Genomic DNA, 21,847 nt, shown 5'->3' with positions numbered 1-21,847 from the left:
AATTTTTAAGTTGATTTGGCTTTCAGGCCTGCTGTTAACTACAAAAACAAGAATTCTTAAAAGATAATAAATTTAACTGAGTTCACTAGGAAATCAAATAATCTAGGAAATAACCAAACCCTGTTGGACATTAGATTAGTTTTGATAGTTGGTTGGACTTAATTTAAGTAATTAAAATCATAATAACCTGCAAGCCAGTGTTGAAGATAAATGTATTTATTTAGTGAGTTTTATTTGGTACAAATAGCAAGTTTTACTTCATCACACAAATATAACATCTTTACAATCGTTAGAAACCTGTGCGTAGTTTTATGACACGCCAAAGCTACATGAATATGTGTGAATTTTAGTTTGTATTCTTTGTAATAGTAAAATAACGTTCAATATAGGATTTGACTACAGAAACTTGAATGACGAAGACTTCATTCTGTAGTGTCTACTTTCTTCCAGAAGCCTCTGTTGTGATGAATAGCCTCAAGAAGCCTGGTCTGCATTGTCCTCTTGACTGGGTACCTCTGATAGATGGGCAGTAATAACAGGCAGTGACAGGTGAGGGATTCTGGCAAATGGATCTCAGTGGCGTTGGCCAAGACAGCGACTCTCATCTTGATGCTCTCCATGCCCAGGAAGGGGACCCGGTTGCAGCCTGTGATGAACACTGGTGGCAATAATAGCATTTTAAATTATTTAAAGAAACTGTATAGAATAAGAATGAACATTCTCTCTCAGCTGAAATTGATAGAGACTACCACTCTACTCTTGTGTAAAACTTGATAAAAAATGAGCACAATCAATGTATGATACTTACGAAGGAACTTTTTCTTTTCCTCTGCTGTTAGATCCTCAAACACCTCCCAGAAGGTCACGATGTTTGGATGCTGGTCGTGGTATTCTCCGTCATAAATGGTGTTCTGTTTGGAAAAACACAGTTGTGAAACGTACATTTACTCTGTGGGACTAATAAAGGATTATCTTATGTACAATTTTAATGTACTTGTACTTTACTTGGATATTTTAACATTATGCCGCTTTTACTTCTACTGCACTACAATTTGGAGGGGAATATTCTATGTTTTACTGCACGACATCTATCTGACAGCCAGTTACTAGCTACTTTTGAAAATTTAAATGGCTTATAAAATAAGTCAAAGATTAAATGAACGTTAAATTCAACAACATATTTTTAATTTCCTATGGTTTGGTCAAAGCTATATTGTGAGCTGATACACTTTGCTTGCATGAACTTTGAATCACTTCTTGTTGATGCGTTCAGGTGATTGTGGGAAACTTCAAAACGACCAACTAGTACAAAATTCATGAGCTACAGTCAAGTCAAATCTGAAACCAACAAATTTTAAATATGTTTCTGTTTGGTAGTTTCTATCCTGGGAACCGTCCTCCGACGCACAAAACTGTTGGAACTAGAAATAGTTCACAACTCACAAAACAACTCAAATTTCAAGTCTCTGACAAAAACTGTTGGGAGTAATCTAACATACAGACAAATGAACTAATTAATTAAAAAAACGTTAAGTTAATATTAAATTCTGAATATCTGAAATCAAAATGAGTGTGTAACGATTAATCGCAGTATCAACATTTCTGACTCTCTTTAAGATTCAAAAGGAAAGAGATTTTTTTAACAAACCGTCTTGAGCACCTCCCAGTCATAGTTTTCTTGGCCCACAGTCACTGCTTGCAGCTCCTCGGGCTGGAAGAACTCCACCACGCTGATGTCACACACCTTGAAGAAGCCCTTCTTGAACACGTCGAACACTCCCTCCACTGATTTCTTGAAGGCATGGTTGATGAAGGCGTCCACAAACTCTTTTCTATTAATAAAAGTAATTAATATGGAATTACTGTTTCACAGTTTTATGCCTCCAACAACCAGTTGACGTTTGTGCCAAATTAGAAGAAATTCCCTCCAGGTGTTCCTGAGGTACTGTGTTGACAATAATGGTACGGACCGGACGACAACCAGAAAAGAGAACAATAAAAATAAAAATAAAATATACAGGTAGGCTAAACTCCATGTCCATACATCTTCCATCTGCAGTGCAAGTCTATTTAAATAAATGTCCCTTAAGCCTTGAGTAGCAGAAAAGTATTGTTGCACTGCCCTCTATGGGACAAAAGTTTTAACTGGACACTACTCACTGCGAAATGGCAAGAAAGTTTATATCAGAGACACAGAATGAAAGAAATGTTAAACGTTAAAAGTTTGTGAGGCAGACTCCAAACCTGTGCTGATGTGAGTATCGTGCGTACTGTATATACGTACTTGTTCGACGCTGTGACAGGTTTTCCAGGTTCTGTTGGATCAAGTTCAACTTCCTCACCGCCCCAGGTCCCCTGTAAGGAATGACGATTACAGCCAGATTAGAATATTGTAGCAACACGTAGGCTACAGAGTCCAAGTATGGAACTACACAGGCAGTGATTTAATCAACCTACAGTGAAATTAATCTCCAGACTTTTGATCAAATCGGGGGTGTAGTCGTGCAAGATGCACCTCCAAGACCTGAAGACACAGTGAATGTACAAAAAGATTAAATTAACAAAACTACCAAACAGACTATCTATATATCTATCTATTGATCTGCAGTTATGCAAGAAGTCCTTCTGTTAATCAAGAAAAGCTGTAGATTGAAACAGCAAAACAAAAACAAAAATTGCACAAAAAAAGGAAATCTTACTCTGCCATGACAGGTTCAAACTCCTTCATGTCGTCCAGTGAGGGTTTGACTCTAAGCAGCTTCTTGAAGAGGACCAGTGGGAAGGGCATGCAGACAATGTTGTGATTGTAAAGAGCCAGGCCGCACAGAACGCCAAACAGGAAGTAAGTCTTCTCCTCCACTTTTGGCTGTTTGGTTGATGACAAACACATGATAAGGAAATTTGGCACAATTTATTAAATGTCTAAAAGTTTTCATTGGATAATAAGGTCAAATGTAACGTTTGTGATGCTTAAACTTAGACATAAAATAGCACACACACTTTCAACATTATTTCTACACACTTTTATGTTACAGTCTTAAATGTTTTTAAAGTATTGTGTTGTCACAAATAGGCCAATTCAATCAAGTTGAGGGACTTGTTTGGTGCTCACAAAGAAGGATTAGCATATGCAAGAATTGACTACATGGTTCCCTTTGGTTTTATGGTTTTACCTTGGGAGGGAACCAAGCCAGACTGTTGCTCTCGTTGTACATGAACATTTCAGACTCAGGAGCCATCAGATCATCAAACACATGCAGGAAGAAGTCTTTTATGTTGACGTTTGTTAACTTCCGGTCGTGTACAAACTGCACCTAGGAGGAATAGAATATTATTTAAGTGTCCTTGAACACAAACTGAATTACTATCATCTCTGATTGTAAATATCCATGCACGACTTTCCTGACATCCATTTTGCGGATTAAACAGTTTTGTGGGACTTTCAAAAGTATAAATACATATTCTGACAGCTCACCTTCACACAATCCTCTAATTTGCTACAATCAACAGCAAAATTTTAAACTTTAAACAAAATAATGTATTTTAATTGGTAGTGGCATATTTCCAGGCAGTTATGTCATTTTTTTATTTGAACTCATTTCCAATTTTAGCTTAAATCTTTACTGTAACTAACATTTTGCTCTATAGGAACTCAATACATTTTACGAAATAATGGTAAACTTGCTATTTAGTTCCAGTTGCATTGTGGGAAGCGTAGGCTCCAGTGTTGTCCAGTTCTTCTTCCCATACTAGGCACTATACCTCGAAATATCTTGACCTCTGCTACTATCAATTAAAGCATTTTTTCTTCTCTTGTGAGTCCTATAACCTTATGCTGGATGAAAAAACTAAATTGCTGGAGGACCCCTTTAATTAGTCTAAATATGAAGTAATGTAAAGCTACAAAAAAAGCTTTGCTTCAGAACACAAAAGCTGGCAAAGTGTTGATGGCGTCTTTACCAAAAGCTCCCTTTTGAAAGCGCAGTGGTCGGCTGCAGCGAGCTGTCTGAAGGTGTCCTCGACCAGGTGAGTTTTTCTCAGAGTTAGCTGGAACACCGGGGCCGGGGCAGAGTCTGGACAATCTGGCCACATCTCCACAGGACAACACAAAGCCATTTGATGATAGAAAAGTTGTGTTTTCTGTAATTAGAAAACCCGTCTTTATAAAGGAATCTCACAGCGGGAAAGCAATTTTAATAAAATTATATATATTTAAAACGAATGCTCAAATTAAGAAACAATTGCAGCCATATTATCATTGACGTCCATTTTTTAATACATACTGTACCTTCTCTATGGATGAGAAGATCTTAAAGATTGCCACCTTGCAAACCAGGGTGAACAGGAATGGGTAGCGGCAGAAAATGGCGGGTGTGTTGACGTCATCCTTAAGAAAATAATCAATGATTTACCAAGAAATAATTTCAGTAAAAAGCAGTCCAACAGAAAATTTATTTAGGACAAAAAGGACAAATGTTTCCTCTGAAACACTGCGACAGTATCATCAGTTTATACTGAACTGTATGTTCTTACCTCGACGTTAGACAATTCTCTCCAAAGAGTGACATCTGCGATTGGCTGCACACTTGTACTGATTTCCTCTACATAAAAGGTGCTCAGTGGGACTTTGTAGGACTTTCCAGTTTTGTTTGCCTGTGAAAAATGGAAACATTAAATAAAAATACTAAATTGCTAAACATTTTTCATTCAGTAAAGTACAAAAGATTCCCGGCCATCAATTGACAATCATGGTCGGACATCATCAGCTCTGGTAACTTATGATGGGAATTAATTTAAAACTGCCAATTAATCAGCCGTGGTACTACTTTTAGTCTCAGTGTTAATTTTGATCACACTACATGACAAATATTTTCCAAAATCTTCATTCGAAAATGACTTTGCTGTAGATAATGCCTTGGAAGGCAACAACATTTCTGACAGTTACAGCACAAAATAAATTAAATCTGCCTGACAAAAGCTAAGATCAACCCGCTCTAAACCTTATTATTTTCAGCCATTGATTCAATACAGATCAGTGGTCAAAATCTGCCTTTAAGAGCCTATTCCAAGGATAAATGATTTCCCAAAAGTAGATTATAATAGATCTGACACTCAATAAAAACACACAGCACTGACTTTGTAGAGTAGCTTGAGGGCTTCCAGCAGGTATTTGACTCCTGGGTTGTGAGTTGCCAAGAGGCCATTTCCTAGCATGAAGGCCAGAGCCTTTCTGAACGCCAAGATGTGTCTCATTAGTATGGCGGGTGTCAGGGATGACCAACGGCGTCCTGCAGAATAAAAAACACTTTAGGACATTTCTTGGTACGGTGGCCCCGAGAGCTCAACCTACAGCAAATTAAGACCAGTTTGACAACATACTGTATGTGCAACATTTAGAAATGAATACAGCGAATAGAGAAAATACAAAGAAAGAAAAGGATGCACACGGATTGGTCATGCTTGTTGTTGCCATGGTTTTTGGCAAATTTAGTTATTAATCTGACAAAAAACAAACAATTAACTGAAACTGGCTAACTTTGTGTATGCTGGCTATTACATTACATTACATTACATTACAGTCATTTAGCAGACGCTTTTATCCAAAGCGACTTACAATCAGTAGTATATTACATATCATTCACCCATTCACACACTGATGACAGGCTACCATGCAAGGTGCCACCATCAGATAACTAACATTCATTTACATCCAGTCCACACCGATGGCAAGCCTTAGCAACTTTTAAGTGTCTTGCCCAAGGACACATCGACTGCCGAAGCCGGGTATCGAACCACCGACCCTCTGATTGGAGAACTACCTTGCTCTCCACTATGCCACAGCCGCCCCAATATATATAATAACGTTAATAGTTACATTCAGAGCCTGCAAAAGTTAAACTACCAGTAGGTGCTGCTAAAAATGACTCATAACATGAATGGTATCCTTTGTTTAATCTGGTTATCTGTTAACAATTAAGTTTTAAATTTTACATTTTAGCTCATATTCCTACACCAACCTGAATGTACTTTCTTAATTTGCGGACATATACACAGGATATATATATATAAAGTGAATATCTCTAATTATTTCACAATTACATTATTTAATGATGACTGTATATAGTTTTACTCATATCCTACATTTAAATATTTGGTTGGAATAGGTTCTGTGAAAGCAGACTAAGTGAAAGTGAAAAGTTTCTTATTTTTATTTTGAAAGGCCATATTCAGTATTTTGTGATATTTGTCAAAAGTAAGCTCAAAGATAATTTATTCTTCCTACACCTGTAACAAAAATATTTGAGACAAAAAATAAAGTTTGCATTAGTTGTTTACTTAGTATTTCCAGAGTCTTCTCATTCAGATTTGCAATAATCACAGCCAGCAGCAACACCCCGTTCATGACGTTAGACTCCTCTTGCAAAAGTGGACACGTCAGCAGGATCAGGAGGATCTCTGGTGATTTTAGGTCAAGACTTGATCCTAAAAGTAACTGGATCAGGGGGTTTAGGTTTACCTGTATAGAAAATAGATATATGAAGGCAATATTTGCACATCATGCATTAGGTTGTAGATAAATTGTAGGTAAGTCATTTCTCATTCAGTCAATTTATGTCTCAAACAACAGAACAAATGAGCTCAGTGATGCATGAAAATGGTGAAATTGATGTTCTTTACGGATTGTTTGATCCATGGTATTGCCAGTAGCTGATCGAAAGCTTGGCTGGCTGCTTCAAGATCCACAGTCAAGACGTCTCCTTCGGCTGGAGGCACACTGATACCAAAAGCAAAGCATTAAAACCAAGTAGCAGTACTAGTATGGGTAAATAGCATTCAGACTTACTTTTAATTCTGAAGCTTTACTACTAAACAGCAAACAAAAGAAAAAGGACTCACTCAGATCTTGTGAAACTTGCAACCAGACTTGAACTTGTCAGAAACATCGAAGATATTTCTCTGTTGAATAAATAGAAGGAAACTTACAAACACTGTAGCTACTGCTTATGAGACTGATATTTGTTTTTTTCGCAGGTACATAATTACAACCATAATGCAGTTATGAAAAAAGGACCTCTTTGCCTCTGCGTTGCCATATCTCATCGACAGCCAATTTTGCAGTTTTGTTGCATCGAGACGGCCGGTTATCTGTCCCTGGTCCAAGCTCTTCAATGACAGACAATAGATTTAACTTTAAGATAGCCAGCGTAAATAACATGACAGCATAGTTATTTAAACTTAAAATTCACCGGAACAATTTGTGATACAAATTCAGGTAAACAGTTTACACTAATGTGCCTACTTTTCATTTATTTAATCTGGGTAGATTTCTGTGAAAATCTGTCAGAACAATAAGTCTTTAATAGGTGATCACATTACCTGTGTAGGCGAAGTGTAACAGAAGCTTGTGTTCCACCCAGCTGATATTTTCATGTCTGCTTCAACAAATGAAAACACATTTACAATTGGCATTTAAATCTGCTAGTCTTACACCACCTTCTACTTTAACGTAACGCAATCAATACACTTGATATGTAATATACTACTGATTGTAAGTCGCTTTGGATAAAAGCGTCTGCTAAATGACTGTAATGTAATGTACACTTAAATTTTAATTAAACAGAATATTTTACTGCCACCTGTTGTGAAAGTCGAATATTTCTGAGGAGCTATCCAAGAAAAAGACCATCTTTAACTCTTCATCAAGCAGTCTTTGGCAGCCATGTTACATCCTAACATCCATCTCCTGGGATAGTTAAAGGACACACCGTCTACGGATACACACCTTTGGGTATGTCTGCTGCACCGTCAGTGGTCCATGGAAAATTAACCAGCGTAGGAGTCAGACTGTCCTCTGGCCGTCCAGTCCCAATTTGACCTTTGGCTCCATTGCCAAAAGCCCACAGCTGGCCGGAGGAGCCCAAAACCAGAGTGTGACGTCTGAGAGACAAGAAACAAATTTGAAGTTAATGAGAAACTTAAATATGACGTTAAAGTATTTATTAAAGTACTTCAATTAGGCACCTCAAGTTAGGTATTCTCAAAGTTATTGTAAGCATAAAGTTTGAGTTAGATTTTGTTTCTGACCAAGTTGAATAACGTTTCAGAGTCAAAGAGAAACTGGAATTCAGAAGGTGAACTGTTGTATTTTCAGTTAAGTTGTTTTAAATATTTACAATGCATCCTTGTTCAAGTAGGCAGAGCCAGCACGACTCAGCAGCAGGAGAGCTGAGTTTAACAGGGGATTTCTTTTTTCAATGGACTACATTTACCATCAGCACTGAATCGACATCCACATTAAAAAGGTGGAGAATTTCCCCTTTAAATCAAAAGACATTTTCATTGTTTCACTTTAGCACCCTTATAGTTTTTACCTGCCACAAGAAATCTGCGAGGCGGGTCCGTCCAGACCATCGACCAGTCTGGGTCTCAATTCATTGGCAGAGGAGTTGTGACCAAGCTGACCATATCTTCCCTCTCCAAAAGTAAAAACCTTGCCATCCTAGAAATCACAGCATCACACAAGATCATAAGGTGCAAAGTCTTAAGACTGGCATCATCTTTACAATGTGATAATTAATGACTGAACAAAGTCAGAAGATGTTGTACCTGTGTTAACACTGTAGAGTGAGCCTCTCCACAGCTTATGAAGGAGACACCCAGAGGTCTGAGGGCAGGAACCATACAGATGTTGAATCTGCCTGTTAAAGATTATGAGAAATGGAAAAAAGATGCTTATTTCAAAACTATAAGTATAATGAGTTACTACATTTTCGAACAAACGTTAGTTAATTTGTTAACAACCCCAATAACTTATTTGTATAACTAGCTTAAATATATCCCCCCCCCGACTAAGAAGCAATCTCAGGCTGCTGTTTTGAGAATGAGCTGCCAACCATTTTTATAACAAAATAAATGAAAACCCATTAATGGAAAGTTGTGATGTAGGATGTTTTTTTCTTTAAGCATATTCAAATATCAAGCATAATTTACCTACATTTGATTGATTTTGTTAACTTTAATACACTAGAGGTGAGGCGATATACCTCACCTCTAGTGAGTGCCCCAGCCTTTCGGATATTTTTCTATATGTGGCCCTCAGTGAGTAAAGTTTGGACACCCCTGCTGTAGGTGGTGCAGGTTGTCATGTGTAGAATCGGTATGAAAACCACAAATCAGCTTCACTTTAATGTATATCCTGCCATGTGTTAGTAAGTAAAAGTATAGTATTTGTACCTTTCTCATCCACCCTGTTGAGACCAAGCTGGCCAGATTTATTGGCCCCACAGCAGTACACCAGGCCTGGGAGCGTGAGGAACAGAGTGTGGGTCGCTCCGGCTGAAATCTGGGTCACCGCTACTCCGTTCAGAGCGGTTACCAGATCTGGTACATACTGCAGCCCAACCTCTTTGCCCAGACCCAGCTGACCATGACTGTTCAAACCCCACGAGAAGACATCGCCTCCTTTAAAGTGGAAAATAATGGAGAAAAGAAAGATTTAAACACAAAAATAAATATACTGTTTGTAAACTTTCAAAAATATTTTTTCAAATATAAAACACGTGGTATTAATAAAAGGCTGGTATCATTAACCACTGGGGAGATAAGTGCCAAAGTTGCAGAATATAAATTGTCTTTTTTCTTTTATTTACTTTATTTGTAAGCAATTGATGTGCTGCGTTAAAAAACATTTACTTTGCACTTTATCGTTCCTGAGGGGAATGGGAAAACTGGATATGGCCAGCGATATAGTAACATATGTTAATCAAATCCAAATCATTACTACATTAAACAAAACTAAACATTACAAGAGCTGGCACTATTCCATATAAACAAACAAAGGTGTTATCAGTGTGTTCAGTGTCTTACCTGTAGTGAGTGCCAAAGAGTGGGAGTTCCCACAAGCAACTTGAATCACTGGTATCTGCAGTGGCATCGGCACCTGACTGCATGTTGATGAAACAATAATACGTGAGAAAATGTAAAAAGCTTTGCTTACTTTCAGTGATAAGTATGAATATACATATATATTCTGTAGACGGAAATCTTGCCTTGGTCTTTTGCACAGTAGATTTGGTAAAATGCCTCGCTGCCCATCGTCTCCGGCCCCCCAGGAGAACACCTGTCCAGATGCACAGACAGCCAGACAGTGGTCCTGACCGCAGGCTATGGACACCACATTGCCCAGCCCATCCACACGACCTTATGCAGGATGACAGACAGAGATCACAAACCGGACATTACAGTGTAACAACACATATCTAACAAAATACATTAAATCAAATGCTATATTAATCCCCTTGAATTGCTTAAAATGTGTTATAATCCATAAAAGCAGAAAAAGGTGACAGTGCTTTTTAACAATGGTGGGTTGTACCTAAGTAACGTTTATTGATTTTAAATTGTGATTTAAGACTTGTTGTTTGTCTTTTCCTGGTTTTAAAGGATGCATTACAGTAAAGAGTATTTTACTAATAAGTTTTACTAATAAGTTATAAGACTGTTCTAGCTGTTCTTTGATTTACCTCTACTCACTTAGTCATTTTATCCACATTACTGATGATTCATTTTAATAAAAAATCTCATTGTGTATTTTTTTTTGTAAGAGCACCAGGGGCCAACCTTACAATATCGTCACAATATCAATATCGACCGACATCAGCAAATAAAGTTGTTAAAATAAGTTCCACCTCAACCTGCTACAATAAAATGCTGCTTACATATGAATACATCAATAATCATTATCCAGTAATACCAAAAATAATAAAGTAACTCTGCATGATAAGTAAATTTACTTTTGATGGTATAATTATAGTCATTATCAATAATCAATGTCTGTCATCTTGAGTGCAGGAGTATAATATATTGTGGTATTTTTACCACCACCATTGACGCAACGTAGTCTATTAATCACATATCCAAACCTTGAACATATCCAAACCTTGAATTCATAATATTTATGTCCAACTTTCCCACCTGGACTTGAACTCTACGTACTATGAAGTGCTTAAGTTAACTTTCGTTGCCTTCACTGACAGGAGTGAAACGAAACCGAAACTCAGCCTGCAGTTTACGTGCGGTGGTCAATTATAGAAATGCAATGGATGCAATAAAGTAATGGGCAATCAGATAACACAAGATAAAGTCCCTCCTTAAAATTAAATTGTCTTGACAGACTCGTAAAAAGATAATTATATAACATCACGTTAATCCTGCATTAAATCTAACAGTCATATTTTAAACGTTACATTAAAACAAAGTGAATGTTTTTAATATCATGTACAAACTAGGCTATTATTTACTATTAACGTTGAAGTGGTCCCTTTAATATTGTTACCTGGCGTCTTTCCATCCTTAACTTTCTTTCGTCCAAGTTGTCCCTGTGAGTTGTGTCCACATGATAAAACGCCTCCATCCCTAGTGAGGAATAAAGAGCACTGGTCCCCGCAGCAGATGTGTGTTACAGCCCCGGGGACGGTCCATGAAGCCGGGCTGAGCGCATCCTGAGGACCGAACTGTTCACTGGAGCTGTCTCCCCAGCAGTACAGCTGCACCATGTCTCCACTCATCTGATGTGTTTACTGCGTCTGTGGTGGGTGGCAATTTATCTAAGAAGATGCTGCGTTCAAGTGCTGTCGGTGAAATATGCACTTTAGCTACCCGTTCTTCAGGTGTACAGTAGCATATTGAGTATTTCTAAGTAAAATATCTAACAACATAACTAAGTTTGTAACTAGGTACAATTTGTCATTTCATTTCGACCAAAGGCAAGAAATAGCGTACAACCAATAGGATGTACGATAGAAGTACTGTAATTTACGATTTTACCAAGAAACAGGGAAGGCAGCATGAGCCCAGCAGAAGTTGCTGCTTTATCTTTCAAAAGTCCTTTTCAACGTTAAAAACTAAAAAAACTTTACAGACAGTGCGCTATTTTCTCACATTTATGGCAGTAGAACATTTATTCTTAGAAATACAAGATGTGATGTAGGCATGTCAAAGTGTCATTGCTTTTTAATAAAGTAAAAGAAGTATAAATAAGATATTCATACCAAAATATTTTATTATCACAAATACACGTGTTAAACATTTTTAACAATACATGCAGTAGCTGTGGCTCAAGCTGGTCAGGTATTAGTTTTGCTTTCACAGAAATGAAACTCAAATGCTGAGCAAATTTTTCTACAGTGAGGTGTACCATTATCATCGTCATCACCAAGTCACCTTTCCTCGACTCAGACTGCCTGAAACTGAAACAAATGGTGCTGTAGTTTGTGTAAACAGAGAAACATGGCATATTCTTATTTATACATCAATATCCAATGTTTTATACACACAAATGCATACAATCACTTTGTGTGCTGTCATATTCATCATCTGTATTTTGAAATCACAGACAAACATCAGCGTTTAATAACATTAAGGCCATTTAATATTGTGGGTTGCTTGTGGTAAGTAACTGAATGCTCTGTCAAAGGGGCATTGCTTCAACCGACCACTCATATTCTCTCTGCACCTGACCGACTCCTCCCCGTTCATCATGACCTCTGAAATAGAATACACACCTACGGACCCGTCCTCAAATCCCACAAACACACACTGCTGCTCACAAACAACCAGAGTCAACGGATTCTTAGCCAGACACACGCTTCCTATTCTCTCCCCGTCTGCCAGTCGTATAACGGTGAGAACGGGCCTCGCCTGCAGGTAACAGACGCAGTTTTTCTCCATGGTGGTGGTGGTGGGACGGTATATGTAGGCGGCGTAGCATCCAGTTTTATCCAAATACGCTTTAATGACTTGACCCTCTGCCTTAAATGAGCACAGTCTGACCTGAGACAAGTCCAATAGGTTGATGGACTCATTATCAGTGGACAGCAGGGCGTAGCTCCCGTCGGAGGACACTTGGAAGTCTTGTGGCTGACAGTGAAACCTGTACGGCAGCTGGAAGTGCCTGTACAGGGTCTCCTCTGATACTTTCCAGGTGTACACCGCCCCTGAGGCGGCCATCACCACCACAAAGTCCGGGTGCTCCGGAAGTGTGTGGAAAGCAACGACGTGCTCCGAGCTTTCGGCGCAGGAGAAACGCTTGCTGATGGAGCCCGACCACAGGCTGGCAGCTAACAGGTCTCCACGGCGACGGCCAATAAGAAAGGTGCCCCTGGGCGACACCTTGGCGTCAGCTAGGTGCTGGTGTATGCTGCACACAATGCTCCCGTGAGCCAGCTTCCAAACCCGAGACAACCCTCGCTCAGAAATACTGACCCCAAAGTTACTGTTGGGGGTGATGAGGAGGTCTGTCGCTCTGCTGCCGCTCATACGCAGGATGTTCTGACCCGTTTCTGTCTGCCAGACGTATATGTCCCCTGCCGAGAGTGTCACAAGGTGAACGTTATCTGGAGAAAGACATAGTTTTACCACAGGTCCGTCATGTAGGAAGTTCGCATGTGGAAGTCCTGTTTCTAATCTCCATCTCCACACTGTCTCTGACCCATCGGAGGTGTAGAAGCACTCCCCCGTCCGGTCAACCACCACTTCTTTCACCCCGCACCTCATTTTCGGAGCTGTACCTGCCGCATCTATCATCCCAGAATCCCACACTGTCAGGCAGCCGTCATGAGCGACGCAAACGACGTCCAAGGCCATCTTGAGGAGCGTGCGCGGCTGCTTGTTTGTTTCCAAGGAGAGAACACACTCCCCTGTGCTGACCCTCCACACCATGACGAATGGACAGCCATCCAGCAACGCCATGAAGTGGTGGCCGTCTTGGGAGAGCACAGCTTGAGTGAAGGCCCTCCCCTGTGGAGCCAAGAACTGGTCCCACGGCTCCCAGTCGGCTGTATCCCACAGTGCAACCTGGTGAGATTGACACACCAACAAAGTGCTAATTTCATGAGAGTGATCTATATTGAGGATGTTATCAGATTTACCTCCAGTGAAGCTTTCTGTGACAAGACTGGGTGGGTTTGTTTTGGATGTCACATCCCATAGGGTTACACTCCCTTTCCTGTCAACACACGCCAGTTCCCACTTATCTTCACACAGGATCATTGATGTTATCGCATTGGGGTTTGAGTTTGAGCAGGTGCCAAGGAAGCTGCCGGTGTTGATGTCAAATATGGACACTGAGCCTTCCTCCTGCCCGCAGTACATGTAAAAACCATCAGAGGAGCAAACCAAACAGGTCACGCAGCTCTGACACTGGAAATGAGTCAAGGTCTCATCGGAGACATCAAACGCGCTGACAAAACTCTGACCCTTCCACCACATAAAAACCCTTTTCTGATACGCGACAAACCCCTCCACTTTGTTTGCTGTTTTTCGGGTTGACTCTGTTTTCAAATGATCTTTAACTTGCAGAAACTTTTCTGGGCCTGTCACCTCCCACAGGACAAGCTCGTCGCATTGCGTGGAAAACAACATGAAACGACCGCTGCTCTTCACTCCCGCGAATGTCAGCTCCTTCTGCTCACAGCTCAGTGATAGTTTGACTACATCACACCCGGAGCCTTTCCAAATCCACGCCGTGCCATCATCCATGATCTCTGCCACGATCCCAAACTCTGTCCCAGCTGCTTCTCTGACAGAGACGTCCTTGGTTTTGGCATCACATGTTAAACACTGAATGGGGGGAACAGATGAGGGAGCCGGGCAAAGCGATACTCCTAATCCGCTTCCTGTCCTCCTCCTCTCCTGTGTGAGCTCTCTGGCATAACCTTCGAGCCCAGGAAAGAGGTCCAGATAAGGCAGGAGGCTCATCTCCATCACAGAGGGAAGGAGGAGGGATGAGCTCTGCAGCAAGCATGCAGAAGACTTCAGTATGCTTGCCAGGAGGGCTCTTTCCCTTGAAAAACAGAAGTAGGAAAATCCCTCCTCACCCTCCAACATGGCTACCAGATCTCCCAGTAGTCCTGCTTGGAACATTGCCTGGTGGAATCCCAAAGACATTAACAGCCCATGCTCCAACTCCCCCCATTGTCCACTTTCTTGCAGGTGATGCGGTAATTCTAAGACCTGCCTCAAGTTCAATCGGCCAACCTCATTGAAAGAAGAGGAGAAAACAAACGTTTCGCCCTTTGTTTCTACACTGGGTGGCTCCCTGTCTATGGGTATTTCCACATGGGCGATTTCCTTGTTTCGTTCAGGTTTTTGCTTTACAGGAAGTGGGTTTGCACTCCCACCACAAGACAATCGGCCACTGAAATAGTCCGCCATTGCAGAATGAATCTCACTCATCACCTCCCTCCTTACCTCACGAGTGCCCAAACATCTCTTAGACGCCACCAGCTTGAAATGCCTGCTCACCCAGAACAAAACTTGTGACCCCGCAACTGTCCTTCTAATGAGAAACCTCCTCAAATCCAATAGAAGTGTCTCCACGTTGATTTGCGGGATCCTCATATTGGAGGAAGTGCTCTGATCCTTCTGAACGTACTCAGTCAGCACCTTGCGATCATTGGACAGCAGGTCGGCGAGCTCGACCTCAGTGAGCCCGGTCCTGGAGAAGGTGAGGTAGGATACGGCACGGGTCACAATGGAGGAGCCGTGTTTCTGCTCGAGGTGATCTAGCAGCGCAGAAATGGACGAGTGGACGCCAGTAGGGAGAGACGACTCCGTCACATCTGAATCTGATGATGAGAGAGGAAACAGAAGGAGAGAAATGTAATGTAATCAAACTGTTTTGAGGCCTGAACTATATCAGCATTTATTTAAATAATGTTTATAGTCAAATATCTGAAAGTTGATATTTCTGATGGCTGGAAAAGACAAGTGTACATTTTTTTTAAATAATTATGGTGATTAAGATGTTAATATGTTCTTCTTAAATTTTGTAATCCTTTTTGATGCATTTGAAAATTGAATATGTAAATGTTGTCAATGCATGTTACATCATTTGTTATGCAATAAAATTTTATTAACAATGTACAGTAAAAAACATTGAAATAGATTGCAATCACCCTTGGCCCCGTCCTCAAGGGACCTAAAGGTGTCATTATACCCACTTAGGGATTTTCTGCACAAGCACACAGAATAAATGGCAGAAAATAGTCCCCACAACGGCACTATTTACTCCCGTTTGAGTATTATTTGCTAAATTATACACGCTACAGCTGTTTTAGGATTTTTTTTTCCATATTAATAACTTCAGAGGAAAGACTGGACTGTATTGCGAGATAGATTAACGCCTTGGTTTAGGTATTTTCATGGGATTTGTTGACTCTAATAAAAATAAAGAAGTCTTATTCTTTGAGAGTCTGTTTGTTTAATTTTTTAGTCGTACCAGAGTGCCAGAGCGAGCTGTGTAGGTGCAAGAGTCGAGCGTAGAGAGGCAGACCACAAGAAGTCAGCGCCGTGTTCACCAGCGCCTGTTGTCCCGATGTCACCTTCCTCCCCGAACTGCTCAGCAGTGACGCCAACATCTTCAGGCACTGTTTCCTGTCCACCGATCCCAGCTGAACACACACATATCCTGACTCCTCACTGCCCTCCGACACACACTGAGGTGGACTTCTTTTTGGGTTGATGGCTTGCAGGACTTGTGTTCGGTTGGAGGAGACTGTGAGGATGAGTTTGACGTTGGGAGGAAGGGGAGACGGGAGGCTCTCCATGATGTAAGGCCCTGAGTTATTTCCCATGTGATCCAGGCCACAGAGGATTAGAACTAGAGGTTGTTTGGTGGTGGGCATGGAGGTGAGGAGGGAGGAGAGACGCTCTTTTAGCTCAGACAGACAGATGTTGGATTTTGAGCTACAGTTGGAGCAGAAGTCCCGGAGGTTAGTGATGCAGCTAAGAGAGTCCATGTGGCTGGGATTCTGCTCAGAGGAAGATTCGCTGCGATATCTATCGGCAATCTGATAACACAGGCTCGACAACAGGTGCCTCAGGGAAGGGTTGATTGACAGGTTGCAAAAATAAGTAATCACCACGGGATCACAGTCTGGTAGCCAAGACTTCATCTGTAGAGAGACAGAGAGACAAAATCTTCTTTACATGTTGTCAAGACCGTGTAGTACAGATTCCTGTATCACTGTGTTATAATCGAAATGTCCAGTCTGTTTATTCTGCTTGGAATCAAGATTTGGTCACATGAGTAATTATTCTATTGATAAAGCTTCAAGGTACCAGAAACACTTCTCTTTAACTCTATATTAAATATTTCTCGGTATTTTTAAAGTAGAGCTGCAACTAACGATTATTTTCATTATCAGTTACTGTAATCTAAAAATGATTTATCTGATCAGTGTTTGGTCTATAAAATGTCAATAATGACAAATGCCCATTTCCTAGGACCCAATGGGATGTATTCTGTCCTACAGTCCAGGACTCATAAAACCAGAAAACATTCATATTTAAAAGGCTAGAGCCATTTTCTGTCACCAAATATTTAATTCATGGCTTATTGTTTCCAGCCAATTTTTTTAAATTTAATTTACAAATAAGAAGGATAAATAAATATATATGCAGATTTTTCATTTTTTTTAAGTGGACTGCTGCTTTAAAAAATAAAAAATTGGAAGAATTGTGAATACGTATTTCTAGCTCCACTATGTGTTTGGAGTAAGTATTGAATAGTTTAGATTTAAAATGAGTTAGGGGTGGAGGGACTTAACATTTTATGTGATTTTCACATTTCTCTTCAGCTCACCTACCTGTTGAGCACAATGTGCAAGCAGAACTGTCTTCCCTGTGCACGGTCCTCCTCTCACCACTAGTGGGCACTGTTGTCCGCTCTGCTCCACAAAGGATCTGACCTACAGAAAATAAAAAGGAAACCCGAGTGATGCAATGTTGCACCTGAAATGTTTGGCTCTTTCAGAATGACTCAACACAGGGAAATAGATCCAATAATATCCCCAAAGTGACTTTAATTGGTAAATAAATAAAAAAAGCACACACTAAATTGTACTAAATGTTATTATCCATTGATCCCTATGTTTTCAATCTTCATTAGTTTTTATTCCTTCACATTGCCATATGAAAAATAAAACACCATAAGCAGTTAAAATGCAGTTTTTTGAAACCTTCCAGAAAAACACATTCAACCCGACCTTTTCCTCCTCTGGCCTTATGACATCATAAAGTCGGGACAAGGTGTCACACAGCTCCTCCTGCTCTGCCTGCTCTCTGGCCAAGGCATCACCCAGCTGAGAGCCTTCACTGCTTTCTGAGATGCTCCAGCTGTCAATCAACCCTACGAGGTCAGCGCACACCTGCTGGCACAGGGACTCGGTATAGCCTCGCCTCCTGGCTGTCGTGTAACCATGGCGACAGTCACACTCTGTGGTGGTGGTGTAGACTAGAAGCTGAGAGGAAGTGATGAGACCGGGAATGAAGTCGTCACAAAGCTCTGAGAATAACTGTGAATCAGTGGGCGTTGTCCTGAGGTCAAAGGTAGCGGCCTAAAAACACAGGATATGGAACAAAAAGAGTCTTTAAATCACTTTCTGTGGCCTCATTTGATACAACATGTATTCAACTTTTAGCTATTTCTATTAGGGCCTATACTATTAACATTGACCATCATTTATAAAACCATCTTAAGTGAGAGATATTTTAAGCACATCTCGCTTCTGTACACCCAAACCACATCTCTATGACAGGAACTAATAAATAACTCATTTTCAAATTCACCAAGTTAGAGAGTCATGACTCACAATATTCTTCTCATATCACCTTTACTTCAATCCAAATTCTTGATGTCTTGGATGTTTAAAGTAGTTTCAAGAGGTTATTTATTAGCTAGAGTCAACTAACATTTCACGTAAACTGCTTATAATCTTGATTGGTCTTCTTGCTATGAACATTTCTGATGAGCCCCACTTTCTCCTTGTCGGAAAACAAAAACAAATGTTTGGTTTGTTAAAGGCAAACATGCCACATGTTTAGCTACTTGAAAAATTCTTCCTTTCCCAAACTAAGAAAACAAGGGGAAAAAAATGTACTGATGTCAATGATCCTTACTTTAATGTTTGCGAGTGAAAGTGGGGTGTATTAATGATACTCGGTCATAAATCCTGAGAAAGTGAATGATGTCTCTTACCTCTGACTGTGGCTGAAGTTGGGACTTCATCTGTCTCTTCTCTTTCTCTCCGTTTGCATCGATGACCCTGTGAAAGTAAACCAGGCAGCGTCTGATGATGTCATGAGGAGGACGGTTGTCCAGAGCAAATCGTAGATCAGCGTCAAGGGCTAGAGAGAAGCAGAAGTATTATTATTTAATAATACCTCAACATCAAGCAAAACCACCACACACACACACACACACACAGACACACACACAGACACACACGCACAGACACACACACAGACACAGACACACACACACACACACACAGACATATGTAGCTCACCTGATCTGTAGTAGTTATGAGCTCTCTCTGGGCTCATAACACCGTTGTGGACACACAGACTCACAGTGGTCTGAAACAGCTTCCTCAGCTCCTCGTCTTCAGCCTTCACCCTCATCTCCTCTTCCTCTTTAACCTCTGCCTGCTAAACAGCAAACAGTTTTATACTTTTAAGGAAAAAAGCCTCACAGTCTAATAGTTGTGATTAAAAATATATTATCAACCCAGGCATATTACATCTAAAATTACAGTCAGTCATTTAGCAAAATATGATCACATGTATTATAGAAATACAAGGTTATCTGATATAGAGACTGTGAATGCATGATAGGATTATCAAGTATTTATTTATATTTCTAAATGCTTAATGTGGTTTTACACAGAAAGAAATACTAAGAGTGAAGTTTATTTGGATGGGAAATATTATTTCATAACCCTTTTTATAGGCCTCTTTTGTTCATAAACACATACTCCATCAGCACTTTTTGTACACACATTTAATTAGCAGCTGCACTTTGCAAACCCACTCCTGTTTGCTTAACAATTATAATTGAATCTGACGTTCAGTGTGATCACCTGGGGACAGCAGGTGTGTTTGTGTGGAGGTCTCAGGCGGTAGGAGGGAGGGATGGTGTTCTCGTCCCTCTGGTACGCTCTCTCCAGCTCCTGGGTGCTGACGCCCGCTCGCTGGCCCTCCTGCAGCAGCAGCTGGTACTCCGACACCTCCACCTGGGCGGGCATGCTGGCTGTGCCATACTGATGTCCTACCAGGGCCTGCAGCACCGCCATGTGGACACAGAAGGAACAGCAGTACGGGATGCATCGGTCACTTCTAGTTAGTGCACTCTGGTGTTGGTGTTTTATAGATTAATAAAGCTCAACAGGGGCTGATTAAACAGCAGCTGAGGGTTAATGTACACTATAGTGTAGATTTTTTTTACCAGTAAAAAAGGTCCTGCGGAGCTGTCTCTGCATTCTTTAATCAGCTGCTGTCTGGTTTTTTCATCTGGCCAATGGCAGGGATCACTGGACTCAAACGGGTCTATCACCTAGACACCCAAAAACAACACACACACACACACACACACACACACACACACACACACACACACACACACACACACACACACACACACACACAGAAGCAGAGCGGTTAACAGTCTAAAGGAGAGATGGTTGATAATCAGTTTATGAAAAGCACACAGTGAGGTGCAGTAACAATTGGCCAGATGGTGGCTCAGTTACATATGATATTCTTCCATCTCTCTAATTACACCTGATGCTGAAAAGAGACGGCACAATGCGCTGGTTGAACTGCCCCCGAGGTGATTTCATACACACAGACACACTAAGCACAGGAGTCGTGTTAAAGATGCTCATCCTCTTTTTTTTTTTTTTGTCAAATTGAATTAAGGCAAAAGTGGAGTAGGATTGACTGCACTTTTAAAAGGAATGGTCTCAGGGGGACAATGTGAAAGAATAAAGGAAGTGGACACAGACACACACACACACACACATCTGGAAGCTACCAAATAATACTGCTTTTGTATTCAACTGTTGGCAGTGAGCAACGTTACACAGAGGAGTCTTGTCGATGCTCGAATCTGTCTGTAATTGTGCTGAAACAGTAAATTAGTCCTGCAGTCGACTGACAGAAAATCTATTTTGAGGAAGCAGCTTTTCAAAGTTTTATTCCATATTGTAAATACATGTGTTTTTGACTGTTGGTCAGACCAAACATTAACTTTAAGTCAGGACTTTCACCTCTGATAGCTTCAGTAGTTTCCATTATATTTAACGTTTTATGAACAAAACTATTAAACAAATAAATGTAAACAATAATCAGAAATTCGTTGTTAATGAAATGGAGATACATTTGAGATGATATATTTATCTCACATTTCAGAAGCTCATTGGGTTAGAAGAATGCACCAGGGATACATCACTGTAAACATAAACAGTGTTCCTTCCAGCTAAAGTAGTCTCCTGGCTCTAAAAGGCATTAACAGCAAGTGTTAAGTGGTAATAAAAGGAAGGAAGAGAACTTTAAGTAGAACCTTAAAAGAAAACAGCACTTACATTTGTCACTGACATGTTTTCTATGTAGATTTAGATAAGTGTTTGCTCACCCTGACATCCTGTCCCAGTGTTTTTCTACAGTGCTCTCTAAGATCGGGGAACACACTCTCTCTCAGAGCTCGGCGCTCCGCCACGCTATCTATATGGACCATAAACACAAACAACTAACACATATATTCACAAAACAAACAAAAAACATTACCATTAAACATATATATATATATTTTAATTTTTTTACATACCCTCTGGGTTGGAGCACAGATAGAGTTTCACACAGGTGGAGTTTGAAGGAGAACGGTCCATTTGTTTTCCTCTGCAGCTCATGACAAATTGCTAAGTTAAGGAAAAATAAGGGAGAAAAACTTTATTCACTGACTCAAATAAAAAGTTCAAAGTTGCTGCTTAGCCGCTCTACGCTGTCG

At 40.4% G+C, this 21,847-nt stretch overlaps 2 protein-coding genes across 2 annotated transcripts; both read right to left on the bottom strand.

The window, feature by feature from the left end:
- Positions 1–200: 200 nt before the first annotated feature.
- LOC129092352 (probable E3 ubiquitin-protein ligase HERC6) lies at positions 201–11,577 on the bottom strand. The gene is made up of 23 exons (XM_054600278.1): positions 11,336–11,577; positions 10,050–10,200; positions 9,868–9,944; positions 9,235–9,462; positions 8,608–8,699; positions 8,373–8,500; positions 7,784–7,938; positions 7,378–7,433; positions 7,073–7,164; positions 6,898–6,957; positions 6,679–6,775; positions 6,337–6,517; positions 5,137–5,288; positions 4,534–4,653; positions 4,289–4,387; positions 3,961–4,140; positions 3,174–3,314; positions 2,700–2,866; positions 2,458–2,524; positions 2,285–2,355; positions 1,649–1,832; positions 809–911; positions 201–658 (listed from the first exon to the last, which is right to left on the bottom strand). The coding sequence occupies exons 1-23, from the start codon at positions 11,565–11,567 to the stop codon at positions 423–425; spliced, it is 3,069 nt and encodes a 1,022-aa protein (XP_054456253.1). The 5' UTR covers positions 11,568–11,577; the 3' UTR covers positions 201–422.
- Positions 11,578–12,080: 503 nt separating this feature from the next.
- On the bottom strand, positions 12,081–21,749 carry LOC129093720 (NACHT and WD repeat domain-containing protein 2). The gene is made up of 10 exons (XM_054601821.1): positions 21,668–21,749; positions 21,476–21,564; positions 20,288–20,395; positions 19,923–20,120; positions 19,350–19,491; positions 19,033–19,188; positions 18,048–18,400; positions 17,649–17,750; positions 16,280–16,955; positions 12,081–15,626 (listed from the first exon to the last, which is right to left on the bottom strand). The coding sequence occupies exons 1-10, from the start codon at positions 21,747–21,749 to the stop codon at positions 12,418–12,420; spliced, it is 5,115 nt and encodes a 1,704-aa protein (XP_054457796.1). The 3' UTR covers positions 12,081–12,417.
- Between the last annotated feature and the right edge of the window lie 98 nt (positions 21,750–21,847).

The sequence above is a fragment of the Anoplopoma fimbria genome, chromosome 1 (genome assembly GCF_027596085.1).
Source record: "Anoplopoma fimbria isolate UVic2021 breed Golden Eagle Sablefish chromosome 1, Afim_UVic_2022, whole genome shotgun sequence".
Lineage (NCBI taxonomy): Eukaryota > Metazoa > Chordata > Actinopteri > Perciformes > Anoplopomatidae > Anoplopoma > Anoplopoma fimbria.
The sequence above is the reverse complement of the archived record's forward strand: the minus strand, read 5'-3'. Positions and strand labels throughout refer to the sequence as shown.

What these genes read in the sequence shown, in the direction of transcription:
- LOC129092352 (XM_054600278.1), bottom strand. Translation starts at nt 11,567, where the DNA reads ATGAGTGGAGACATGGTGCAGCTGTACTGCTGGGGAGACAGCTCCAGT. An exon ending in CTCTTTGGCACTCACTACAG is followed by an intron (nt 9,463 to 9,867) that starts GTAAGACACTGA and finishes TCCACTTTAAAG; the next exon opens with GAGGCGATGTCTTCTCGTGG. An exon ending in GGAAAAGAAAAAGTTCCTTC is followed by an intron (nt 659 to 808) that starts GTAAGTATCATA and finishes TATTGCCACCAG; the next exon opens with TGTTCATCACAGGCTGCAAC.
- LOC129093720 (XM_054601821.1), bottom strand. Translation starts at nt 21,749, where the DNA reads ATGAGCTGCAGAGGAAAACAAATGGACCGTTCTCCTTCAAACTCCACC. An exon ending in TCTGTGCTCCAACCCAGAGG is followed by an intron (nt 21,565 to 21,667) that starts GTATGTAAAAAA and finishes TGGTCCATATAG; the next exon opens with ATAGCGTGGCGGAGCGCCGA. An exon ending in TAAGGCCAGAGGAGGAAAAG is followed by an intron (nt 17,751 to 18,047) that starts GTCGGGTTGAAT and finishes TATTTTCTGTAG; the next exon opens with GTCAGATCCTTTGTGGAGCA.